This window comes from Athene noctua, chromosome 3 (genome assembly GCF_965140245.1).
Source record: "Athene noctua chromosome 3, bAthNoc1.hap1.1, whole genome shotgun sequence".
In the NCBI taxonomy this organism is placed as follows: domain Eukaryota; kingdom Metazoa; phylum Chordata; class Aves; order Strigiformes; family Strigidae; genus Athene; species Athene noctua.
The window spans coordinates 24,585,788-24,598,410 of NC_134039.1; the positions used below are offsets into that span (position 1 = coordinate 24,585,788).

The 12,623-nt window shown below is 38.1% G+C and overlaps 1 protein-coding gene across 9 annotated transcripts in view; it reads left to right on the top strand.

The window, feature by feature from the left end:
- ABCC9 (ATP binding cassette subfamily C member 9) overlaps positions 1–12,623 on the top strand; it is a 76,344-nt gene that overhangs the window by 39,235 nt on the left and 24,486 nt on the right. For 7 of the 9 annotated variants that reach the window (XM_074902316.1, XM_074902323.1, XM_074902318.1 and 4 more), the window contains 9 exons: positions 181–219; positions 3,698–3,736; positions 5,301–5,399; positions 6,818–6,902; positions 7,398–7,478; positions 8,443–8,580; positions 9,059–9,184; positions 9,726–9,822; positions 11,885–12,132. In XM_074902316.1, the coding sequence (XP_074758417.1) occupies positions 181–219; positions 3,698–3,736; positions 5,301–5,399; positions 6,818–6,902; positions 7,398–7,478; positions 8,443–8,580; positions 9,059–9,184; positions 9,726–9,822; positions 11,885–12,132 (952 nt within the window). The remainder of the gene's footprint in view (positions 1–180; positions 220–3,697; positions 3,737–5,300; positions 5,400–6,817; positions 6,903–7,397; positions 7,479–8,442; positions 8,581–9,058; positions 9,185–9,725; positions 9,823–11,884; positions 12,133–12,623) is intronic. The other 2 variants (XM_074902320.1, XM_074902321.1) reach the window with 2 other exon arrangements.

Sequence of the window (12,623 nt, forward strand, 5' to 3'; positions counted from 1 at the left end):
TCACATTGTTCAAGAGAGATTAAGATCATATTGTCAGTTGATTAGCAGTCTGTACATAACCAGGCAACTCAGGTTTTAGCAAGCATCCCAGGCCTTACTGACTTTTTTTCATTGCAAATTATAATTTGGTACTGTGATATAGCTGATGCAAACATGGTTATGTTTTGCTGATAATTTCAGACTGCCTGACAGACAGATGAATGCAGAAGGATACTTCAGGTATTTAACTAAGTGGATCCTATATTTTACAAAACCATAATAAAGGTCTTATTTGTTCTCTTAAATCCATTTCCATGTGGTTCCACATGCATGACTAACGCAGCTACTGATCCAGGGATGAAATGCAGGCTAGGTGAATTCCTCAACAAATTCAGGTATAACAACACAGTAATAATAATGATGGATAAGATTTCAGCCCCATTACTGGGGTAATCCTGCGATGCATCACTGTGGAAGCCCATCATGGGGTTTGAATACCCTGTTGCTGTTGTAGTTGACTGCAGTGAGAGCTGTACTGCCAGGGTTGTCACTGGTTTGGGACCTGAGGGAAAGAAAGCATGTTAATGTATCTTTCTGTAAGAGATCTTGGCCAGGGTAAATCTTATGGGCCACATCTCAGTTTTTCCCACTTATATGAGACATGCCTCAGATACTTTACAAACCTTAGACAGAGAGCTGGCTTTTTGTTTTCCCAGTGATCAATCAGCTAGAGAGACTTCTTAAACACTGAAGCATGAGGCTATCCAGATGCAGCACCTCATCTCAGCCTATTTCAGATCTGAGTTATTAACTGCTAAGTCTATAATGGACAGATGTGGGGAATATGCAAAGACATGTATTCCCTTCATCCACACCAAGCCAAACAATCAGAACCTTCTCAGACCAACAAGCAAAGAAGAGTAGCTAAGTGGAAGCCCTTCATTTTCATTTGGTATATATTTTCTGTACATTGAACTGGTTTCTGTGCAAACAGGTTGATGTGTACTAAGTGAAAAGCACAGGAAACACAAGAATTACAACGTAGATCCTCCCAAATGGCCTGTTCTGCCCTCAAGCTATGGAAAGGTTCAAGAAAAATTAGGAAAAGTCACTGCTGCCCTCAGAAGGATTGCAAAGTACAACTGCTTACCAAAAGGTTGCAACCACAGTAGTTCATAGAAAACACTGAAGGGCATTATGGACACTGAAGTGATACATGATCGGAGAGATAAACATCAGTAGCCAAAGTCAGCATGAATATTAGTGCTGCTGTGCTTCTATGGCTGGTTGCAGGGATAGGAACAAATTCCTCCAAACTACTGGATAGAATTTGGGTAGATGGTGGGTCCTTGCCTTGCCTCAAATCTCTTACCTGTATTATCAGAGGAAATGGTTCATTTTACTGTTACAGTGATATCCTAGAGATTTTGTATCCCTCCCCCCCCGCCACCCCCTGCCCCTTTTCATTTTGTAGGCTGAAGGAATCTGGGCCTGGTTAGAGATGCTTTAGTCTATTTTAAAACATCCAGAGTTAGCATAAAAGTTGTCCAAACTTCAACAAGGTTTCTTTTTAATTTTTCCTTCAAACTTTGATTTAAATACATTTCTGACAGATCATTTTATATATTCAAAATCTTATAAAAATATCTAATCAATCTAATCAGTTTGATCTTTCCTACCATTTCAGACTTGAACTTAACACACCCCATTTTAGGGAATATGTGTATTTTATAGTACAGAATAAAAATCAGTATAAATATACACATTTCAATAAATAAAGAAATTAGAGCAAAGATTACTAATCCCAGTGGGCAAATAAAATACTCTCTTTAGAAATCTCAGGAGCTTCAGTTTCAGCCCACTCCCATGCCCTCCAGTTGCATCACTCTTTCAGATTCAGTAGGATTATAAAGTATAAGACCAAATACATTAATCCCTTTATTTGTGAAGGTCCCAGCTCAGCAAAGGTATTTTATGTGTTTATTCATGAGATTATTAATGGACATGGGTTCTCACAGAAACTTCACTCAGAATTTGAAAGAATTAAAGTGTATTTGTCAAGCTAAGCATGGAATGAAATTTCTAACCAAGGAAGAAGAGTTTAAGAAATTGAGATCCTAAAATTAGTCTTTGCTCATTCAGATATTCTATATGATCATAAACACAAGCACGTTAAATCTGGTATTGAATTGCAAGAGGTCTCGCAAGGCTTGTGTACAGTTTTTGTTAAACAGTACTTCAAAGGCCATTCCCAAACTTACACATGAACGCATTATCCCTTTCTCTACTGTTGCAATGCTCTGCTGATAAAAGTTTGGGTTTTTTAATAGAGGGTATTTAGGCTTTCTTCTTTTTTTTTTGTTTGACCTAATTTCTGATCTCTTTTTAATCTCTCATTAAACTCCATATTTTGCTTTCTTGTAACTTTTTCCACTGTAGAGAAGACTGGAAGCTTCTGCTGAATAAAGGACCAACTCTGGTGAAGCGATGTCTGTTTTGAGCCTCAGTTTATGGCTCTCTGACCCTTCTGAGATAATCCACAGGGTTTATTCACTTCTGATGCAACATCTTCTCTGGTGATAGGTGCATGAAGGAAACACACTTTAGGAGGCATGAATTATCAAAGTTCTTAGAAAGATGATGTGAAGCACAGAAAGCAACATGTCTTAGTTCTAGCATTTTGGGAAGATGTTTAATATGTGAGTCTGGCATTATGAGGGGCCTGCTATTAGAATTTTTATGCCCTTTGCCAGACTTGGATCGTCTGCTTATGAGTGTAGCTGCAGTTACCCGTATCCCAGCAGGCAAGCAGATGTTTCTGTCTCAGCAGTAAAATATTTCATCTGGAGGATTTGTAGGCTTGGGAGGGGAAGATTTTTTTATCTGCGTTTTTTTCAAGTCAGGCGAATAACACATTAATGTCATTTTTCTATTCCCTTCTAATGCCCATTTGCATTTACCTAGCATAAACTTACTCTTCTAGGTTTTGCACTTTGCAGGGATGTGTTGCCATGCCTGGACATGAGCACCATCGCTGGTCCAGAACTGCTTTGGCTGCCATTCCATAAGTCAGTTAACAAACAGAGGGAACTGCAAAATCTTTCCTATCATTACTGACATTGCATGTTCTTCAAAATGTATTTCATGGATATAATCCTTAAGAAGTGGAGGTTGACAAGAAAAGCCTGTGTGTTGTGGTGCCATGCATGGCTTGATGCAGTCTTACTGCTATAAACAGGTTGAAAATCAGTTCTGATTCAAAAGTGTGTTTGCAAAATCATATCTGCAAAACTAATCTTTGCTCTGGGAGAAATTTGACATTAGAGTAGTTACCAGCTTTTGCAGGTCATTGATGGAACTGTGTGGAGAAGCTTATTGCTTGTCAACCTTTTATATGCCTGGGCAATATTAATAATTTCATTTTTGATAGGTTTTACAATACATTTTTCATTTTAAATACATTTTCTAAGAACATAGATTGCCTGTTTAGCCACTATGCACTACATATATATGAAACTGTTGTATTTAGAAAAGTTATATATTTTTAACTAGACTTTGTTTATTTTCTCTTTAAGAACAACAAAAAAAACAAAAACCAAAACCCCCCAAAGTGATGTTGAGTTCTTAAAATGTGCACTTAACTCCAGTTTTCCCATATATAGAGCTAGCACAAAATGTTATTTCCTGCTTACTAAATGTCATTTACCATAACTTACAGTGTAAATGAAAGTGAACCTTCTTTTGAAGCATCCAGAAGGTATTATTTCTGTTTTTAGTGTATCATAATATACTCATTCATTTCTTCAGAGCTTCCTCAAACCCTCATCTTTATACCCTTCAGCCATCTCTGTGTTTTCTTACCATGTCCATAATAATTTACTGTAGGATTAACTGATGTACTGTGTTAAATCCAGTGGATCCCAATCTTCTCAAGCCATTGTACCACTACCTCAGTCCAGTCTGAAAGATGTTCAGTGCTCCCAGTTCCCATTTGATATCACTGGGTGTTTAGTGTGCTCCATATCTTGCAAGACAGGGACTCTAGATATAAGACATCATTACATGTACCCTCCCATGTGTTTGCATGTTTTCTGATCAGCACTGGTTTTCATGTTTCTTGCAACACAGCTTGATGGCTGTGTGATGGAGCAAGGCACAAGCATGTGAAGGGAGCTGGCAGTTCTCCAACTGAAATCAAGCAGTGACTCCACCCCTGGCTTCAGGGAAAGGGCCTGCAGGTTTAAAAGGACAAGCTGTACGAAAAACACGTCATAAATGATAGAGAAGTAGTGGCACACATAGCTGTGGTTGGGAGCCGCACCATGATTTACTACCTGATAATCCTGAGGACATATTTCATATTAGTGCATACTGAACTGCTAAAACTCCTATAATTTTGGGAATACTATTGACTGCTTCTAACCAGCTATTTCTCATACTATAGCACCCTCTCTCTCAACAGCAAATCCTAGATGCTTACATACAAAGTTATATCAAATGTTTGATTTGAACCAACACCATCAAAGAAACTGAGAAGGAAGATAAGTGTTCTGATCCACAAGCTGGTACCAGTTCACATCTCCTTCCTCACACATCTTGGGCACCTCAGAAAAATGTCTGAAAATACAGGACCTTTTTTTGCTGCTGTACAAAGGCAAAACAGCCAGAAGTGAAGAACGTTCATATCCCTATTGTACACATCATTAGGTATTTAGACACATTTAAAGTATGACTAATAAATACTATGGAGACTGCAGTGATTCCTCCCCAGTCTGTATTAAACTGCCTTTTTTTCCAATATCATGTCGGTCTACTGAGGATCTAATAGACTTAAAGGAAAAAAGCATTCAAAGAAAAAAGTATTTTGTGTGTAGGGCCACATGAAATAATCTAAATCTTCAGAAAGCAACAAGCTTACTGATGCCATTTAAACAGTGCCTTTTCACTATCTGTTTTGATGTTAGAGAAAAAAATACCAAATAACTATTTCTGTGAGAATTTAATAATTTTTATTACTTATAATTTACCTTTGGATTGAAATTACAGTTGCTAGATTGAGGTAGGTATCAGCCATTTACAGCAGAATAGATTACAACCTAGAGCGTAGATTTTGCCATCAGGGGAGAGAGTGGGTGCTGTTCTAACAAAAGCATCTAATTTAAAATTCTTCCCTTCACCTTTGTAACAGTTGCCTTGCCTATGTGTTTCCCTGTATTTTTATAAATGCACATTCATAAAATTAATTTTTAAAAATCTGATCCTCGGACATTTCATAATGTGGGTGCTTTGTTTTTTACTAATGCTCTTTATCTTCTACATAGAAACAGATACTCAGTGGCTTATGCAGCCCAGAAGCCGTGGCTGCTGAATGCAACCGTGGAGGAGAACATTATCTTTGGGAGCCCATTTAATAAACAGAGGTAAATATCAACCCCCTTGCAAAAACACCTGGCAGCTTCTTTCAATGAGGTTTTTGGCTTCTCCTTCTGAAGGAAGTTTGTAGATTCTGAAAAAAGTCAAGGCACATTAACCCTGGGGTGGATTTAGCTAACCTGACTTCAGCCATCTCAAAGGAAGGTTTCTGTTTTAAATCAGTTTTTCAAGGCTACCCCTTCAGCCAGAGTGCAAAGATGTTTGTAAGAAATCACACAGCAGCAGCTGACTCTCCATGAAATACAGCAGAAGCCATATGTGTAGTTTTCAAGCAGCTAAAGTTAGGTGGGATTAATCCCTTCTTTGGAGACTACTGACATATTTTCATTTGGTTTAATGGAGCCTGAGGTTGCCAAAGGACTCTGGAAATAGGGATTCTAGATGTGCTCCTACTGAGTTTATGTGCTAATTTTGCTGTGATCAAATTACTGGAGAAGCCACTCTACCAAAAGCACTTCATGTATGAAGATGGGTTGCCTCAAGGAAGTAACCTTAATTCTTCCTTTAGAAATACAGGAGAAGGGAATGTGAAGGTTGATGTGTACAGCTTCAGTTGTACCTATCCAGCACTTGCTTCTTGTGTCATTCTAAAAGGCCAGCAACAAATACAGTGGAAAAAGTGACCTGACTTAAGGAAAGCAAATTGCTGGTGTTTTCAAAGGCAACAGTCTCTTTGTTTTAAGTTATTAAAACCATATCCTATTCCTCTCAGTGTGTGTTTTTTTTAAGATGTATGACTCCATTCCCGCTTAATAAAACTTAGCAATGACCAAAAATCTCAAAATCCAGATAATCATCATCTAAAATTTCAGGGACCAGATTCTTCAGCTACTGCATCCATCAGCATAACTTCACTCATATCAAAGGGGCAAGGCTGAATTACACCACTTGAATAGTCTGATCCCAGCTGCTTATTAGCAGATCATCTGTGATACCCCACAGACCTAAAAATCTCAACAACAAATTTCAAGGTTTTGCATGTGGTTTCCTGGTTCTGGCAAGATCAGAAGCACTGTAAGGATCCTTTGTCCTGTAATATCCCACTGAAGTAAATGAAGAGGCACTAAAAGGGGGAACAATAATATCTTGTTGGAAAATGGCTTCAAATACTCCAGAGTCCAGCAAAACAGCTCCATGATAGGGAGGAATGTATTCAATAATTTGCGTAATTGAATCTTTAAAAAGTAAGCTTGCCAATAAAGATCTCTAATAAATATGTCCGTTTACAGTGCTTAGTTTACAATGCTCCATGATTAGTTGCTGTATAATCATTCTGCCCTACTTATTTTTGCAATTATCCAACCATTACGGAGCCATAATAGCTTAGCAGTGAATTCCAACTGAAGGTTTTTGTTTTAGCAAAGTTGCTGGTTAAATATTTGCAATTACTTTATTGTTTTAACAGGTACAAAGCTGTTACAGATGCATGCTCTCTGCAGCCTGACATTGACTTACTACCATTTGGTGATCAGACAGAAATTGGAGAAAGGGTAAATGATATGAATCCTTTTATGTCTGCTTAGCCTATGTATTAAGAAGGCACGCTCTGATGTCACTCAGACAGATCTAGTCTGTATTGGGCTGTCAGACTGGTAAATAATTGTAATTCACCAGGGGTTACTGCAAAAAAATTTGAAAATTTTTTCCTTCTTCAGCTGTTTCTCAAGTGAGATTTTTTGATTAAAGTCTCCTATATTTTGCTTGCAGAATTTGATGCTAGTATTGGGTGCATTTTTCAGTCTAAGAATCCTACTGTGCTTAGAGAAGCTCTGGATAATTTACACTTACCCATGATTTGTTGATGAATAGCAATTTTTCTTCTGATAGTATATGAGGATTATGCTTGTTTATCAACAGGATTAGCATTTTAACAAAGTTTTTTTTTTTAATTGGAACTCTGTATAATTGTAAAAAAATTATATTTCCAAAGTGTTATCATAATGTTTATTCAAAGATGCACATTTCTGATCCATTATACTCATTAGGGGATTAATTTAAGTGGCGGCCAACGACAGAGAATCTGTGTAGCTCGAGCACTCTATCAGAACACCAACATCGTCTTCTTGGTAAGATTTTTCTTTTTCACATGGAGCATGGAAAATTAGTAATAAAGCTGTCATTCCTTGAGACTATAGGGATTTGTATTCAACTCTAAATCCAAATTATAGAGATGGGAAATAAACATCCACCAGAGGCAGCATCAAAACATACTGGGAGACTGACAGAGGTGAGATTTCCTACAGAGATTAACAGTGGAAGAATAGAACAGATTGCCTGACTTCTGCTCGCTGTCAGTGGTGACCTACTATAACATAGCCCCACTGAAATCAGCAGGACTTCTGACCAGGAAAAGCACCTTGAGAGCAATGAACAGACTGAGGGTTCAGTGCTCTCCTGCAGAGTGCTGTGGGTTGGAACAACATTCCCTTCTCTGTTACTAGTTTCAAAGCATGTCAGGAATTTCAGAAGGCTACTGTTCATGAAGGGGCTGTTTGAGCCTCTTCAGAATTAACCAAGGACTTCTGTTCTTAGAGAAAAAGTGTTTGCACATTAATATCCTTATCTGAATGTTGTCTTGTTGCTAGCCACACTCACTCAAAGTGAAGACCAAGCACACGTGCAGTTTAGTTTGGACAAAATCAGAACAGTTCCTAACTCTGTTTTACTTTCCCATGCCAGCTTCCCATCAAAATTAGGCCCAGGTTTGGCTCTGGATCCTGGCATTTTCAAATTTGGATGAAAAATTTCAGTTCTGGTGTTCTTGATCAAGATTATTCCACACTGTCAGTGTGGCACCAGCACTGCACATATCTAGCCACAAAAAAATTGACTGAGTCCATTGCTATGAACTGAAGAGCAATGGATTCTACCTCACTGTTTTGTAGTACAGCCCTCTGACTAGGTCTTAGTCATAAGAGACAGATGAAATGTTAATAATGGCAGATGCTTTCTACTTTTAAAAAATTCTTGAAAGAAATAAAACTAATATTGTATTCTGTTCTAATATTTTTAAATTTGATTTGATTGCAGGATGACCCATTCTCTGCACTGGATATTCATTTAAGTGATCATTTAATGCAGGAAGGCATTTTGAAGTTTCTGCAAGAAGACAAGAGGACCCTTGTTCTGGTGACACATAAGTTACAATATCTACCACATGCTGACTGGGTAAGAGAAGAGATACCACGATGCAGATTTGCTAATGAAAAATATACACTTGAAGTTAGCACCATAATGCTTAATGAGATCACTACTTTTCTCTGTAATAGAGTCCCTCCTTAATTCCATGTGTCATGTGGCTGCCACTTTACATAATATGGATTTTATAGTAGAAGGAACAATTATATTTTTACTTTTTTTTTTTTTTTTAAATTTAAAGCCACCAGAGAATTATAACTTAATTGCAGACATGACTATTACTTACTATGTCTTGTCCATGCTTTTTACAAGTACAGGTAAGCATGGCTTATAGAAGTCTCAGTTTATGAGCTGTGTCAACAAACTTGAGAAATTATTAATAAAATATGGAATAAAATTAACACAGAAATTTGTATAATGGTAATCTCACCAATACTGAGAAATGTCTTGTAGGGTCCAGGTAGTGTCTATGTTTCTGAGTAGACCTGTTGAATTCTTTCTCCCCTAGATCATAGCAATGAAGGATGGAATGGTACTTAGAGAAGGGACACTAAAGGATATCCAAAACAAGGATATTGAGCTGTATGAACACTGGAAAACTCTAATGAATCGCCAAGATCAAGAATTGGAAAAGGTAAATAGGAGCATTTGGGCAAGGATGACCTTTCTGAAAGAAATATTTTTAAGTTGGTTTCAAAAAACCCAAACCATTCAGAAAACAAGTTTTAAACTTCCCTTAATTAGGGAAAAAACACATGAACTGTAAGAAATTTTAAGGACCAGAATAGATTGTCTAGGAAGTGTGTGGTGTATCTGCCGTGGGTGGTTTGTAAGGATACATTAGGCAAACATCCTTCTGAAATGTGGTACACGAGTGATCCTTTGCTGAGGCAAGGGATGGGCTTTTATTCAGCTATTGCCATGAAAATTTAGGATTCTTTAAATACTTCTTTTGATGTTTTTATCATTCCAGAAGAGAGGGAATGAAAGAATGAAAGAGAGAGGGAAGGAAGTGGATAAAACAGGCTTTTCTGAAAAATAAATCCTAAAATACTGTGCTTTTGCATTCTGTGAGGTAAATGATCCAAATAATGTCTCTCCGAGGTTACTGTTGGTGCTACCACAGTGGCAGACAGCTAAACTCTCAAATTAATAATTAAGTTTCCTTATTACAGGATATGGAAGCTGACCAGACTACTCTTGAGAGAAAAACCCTTAGAAGGGCCATGTACCCTAGAGAATCCAAGTCACAACTGGAAGATGAAGATGAAGGTATGGTTTATAATTTTGCTTTATTTAGTCTATTACCACACTTCATTGCCTTTCCACTTGAATAGCTGGTAGTTCTTAGCAACAAAGTATGAAGACACTGATGACACTTGGTAATAGCAGTGGAAAGTCCAATACTTCGACATGTTTACAATATGCTTGTTTAAGAGAGTCTCCATAGATTTCTCTAAACATTGTACAGAGATAAGGGTGTACTAAAATTAATTTCTTTGCTAACTCATACTGCCTGGAGGTATCGAGGGGTAAGATGGAAGTAAAACAACAGTAAGAATTGTACTTAAAGCAAATTGAGGTAGCTTTGCCTAGTCATTGGCACGATAATGTTAGATCACATGTAGCTCTATTCCTCATGAGATATCTGTGAATGGTTTGTTCTGGGATTTTGAAATATCATGTGATCAAATGTAGTTATTTTCAATTCCTTTTTGAATATGGAGTTAACCTGCTATTTTTCTAGCTGAGACTATTTATGGGAGAAGCTTTAGGTTTTGTTCTCAAGCTTGGCTTCTTCTTTCCCCCAGGTCTTGATGCTTTTAGAAGTGCAGATTGAGATTCACATCACTTTTAAAGTGGGGTAGGGGACAGAATGGTTGGATATTGGCAGCTGACAACAAGACCCATCAAAAACTTTCCTGGGATGCTAGACAGGCCTAAAGGGAGTAGTCAGCCTGGCAAGCAGTAAATTTGTGCCAGGAAAGAGAAGAAGTGAACTGCAGGCTTCACTTTAGCTCAACAGGAGCACTAATTGCAGGAATTATTATGGTGATGTTGGCTGGAGCGACCACAGAATACATACTGGCTACTAACAGGCTCTTTACTGCTGCCTTCTGTTTCACCTTGCAATGCTCATGATGGATTGTCATCTTAATTATAGGTCTGTAGGTCCTGGATTGCTCCATTTTTATGAGATTCCCAATCACTGTACAATAGGCAGAGTTGGACCTCAAAGCCCATGAGATTGAAATATTATGTTGGCTTCATACTTTGGCAGAACTGAGCAGAACACCTCTTACTACGTGCAGTCATCAGTACACTTTATCAGTTAAATTCTTGGAGGAGATTAAATTGAGGTCATTCCCAATCTCCTCCTTTTGGTCTGTGCAAGAAAGTCTTGCTAAAAACCTTTATCTTCTTTGTGAGATAACAGAAAACAGGGAAAAAAGGTGTGTCCATATATTCCACAGAATGCCTTCAAAAAGCAGACATCATTCAGATCAAAAACCACATATCAGTAACTTCAGGACAGAAATATAACCTGACAGTGCATTCTAGGTTATCCATATGTGACCTAGGGAATGTACACAAAGTCTCTGTGTCCCAAAAAGTGTAGAATTTAAACTTTCAAAAAATCACTTACTAACTCATTTTTAATGTTCAAAACCAGAATTTAATTCATTCAGGGCTATCAAGAGCAGGTCAACATTTCTCCTCCCCAGGTGCGACCTGCAAGGCTGTGAGATGCATATTGTTACTACCTGGAAAAAAAATAAAAATTAAATCTCATGTTTATGCACCTACAAAATATATATTTCCCATAACAGAAGTCTCCCACCAATTAGATTTCAGTGTAACGTGGACAATTACCATTTTATCATAGACAAAACTTTAGTACTCTTGAATGAAGGGAAAATTCAACTTTTTCATGTGACAGATGACAGAGCCTCTGGATGGAGAGCTTTGGAGATCTTTCTGGAATCTTCCATGTGATCCAAAGTGCTCTGCTGACTATGTAATAAAAGCAGCTGACTAGATTGGGAAAGGCCTACTCTACTACAAATAGTCAGTACTGAAGACCTGATTTACAAAAATATTTTATTAAATAAACTGGAAAAAGTCAGACTAACAGTATAAAGTTCCTCAAAGAGCACAGAGGAAGCCTATGAAAATATGTCTGAAGTGTCTGCTGTTTTTAAATGACAAACTGAATTTTGCTGTTAAAATTAAAAAATAATAATTAAAAAAAAAAGTCAACCAAACCCAGTAAAACCAGGTATAATTCTTAATACTGAATCCAAGCTAACTTGATCAAATGTCTGAGTCACAGAGGAAGAAGAGGAAGAAGATGAAGATGATAATATGTCAACTGTCTTGAGGCTCAGGACAAAGATGCCGTGGAAAACCTGCTGGAGATATCTAACCTCTGGAGGATTTTTCTTGCTCTTTCTGATGATTTTCTCAAAGTTGCTGAAACACTCAGTTATAGTAGCCATAGATTACTGGCTTGCTACGTGGACATCCATGGACAACGCAAATGAAGTCAGGAACGTTGACGATGTTAAGAGCACAAATAAGGTGGGCCATATCTTGGAGCTTGACGGGGGGAAAAAAAAAAAAAAGAATGTTTTATAGTAATTATTTGCTGTTCATACAGAAGCCAGCTAGATTGGAAAGACAGAGATATAGTGAAACTGATTATTATATTGGGTTGATTAATTGGGCCCAAGGAGTTGTAGTGAAGGGAGTTAAATCCAGCTGGCGGCCGGTCACGAGTGGTGTCCCCCAGGGCTCAGTTTTGAGGCCACTCTTGTTTAACAACTTTATTGATGATCTAGACGAGGGGATCGAGTGCACCCTCAGTCAGTTTGCAGATGACACCAAGTTGGGTGGGAGTGTTGATCTGCTCGCGGGTAGGGAGGCTCTGCAGAGAGACCTGGACAGGCTGGAGCCATGGGCTGAGCCCAGCTGGAGGAGTTTCAATAAAGCCAAATGCCGGGGGCTGCACTTGGGCCACAACAACCCCCAGCAGCGCTACAGGCTTGGGGAGGAGTGGCTGGAGAGCTGCC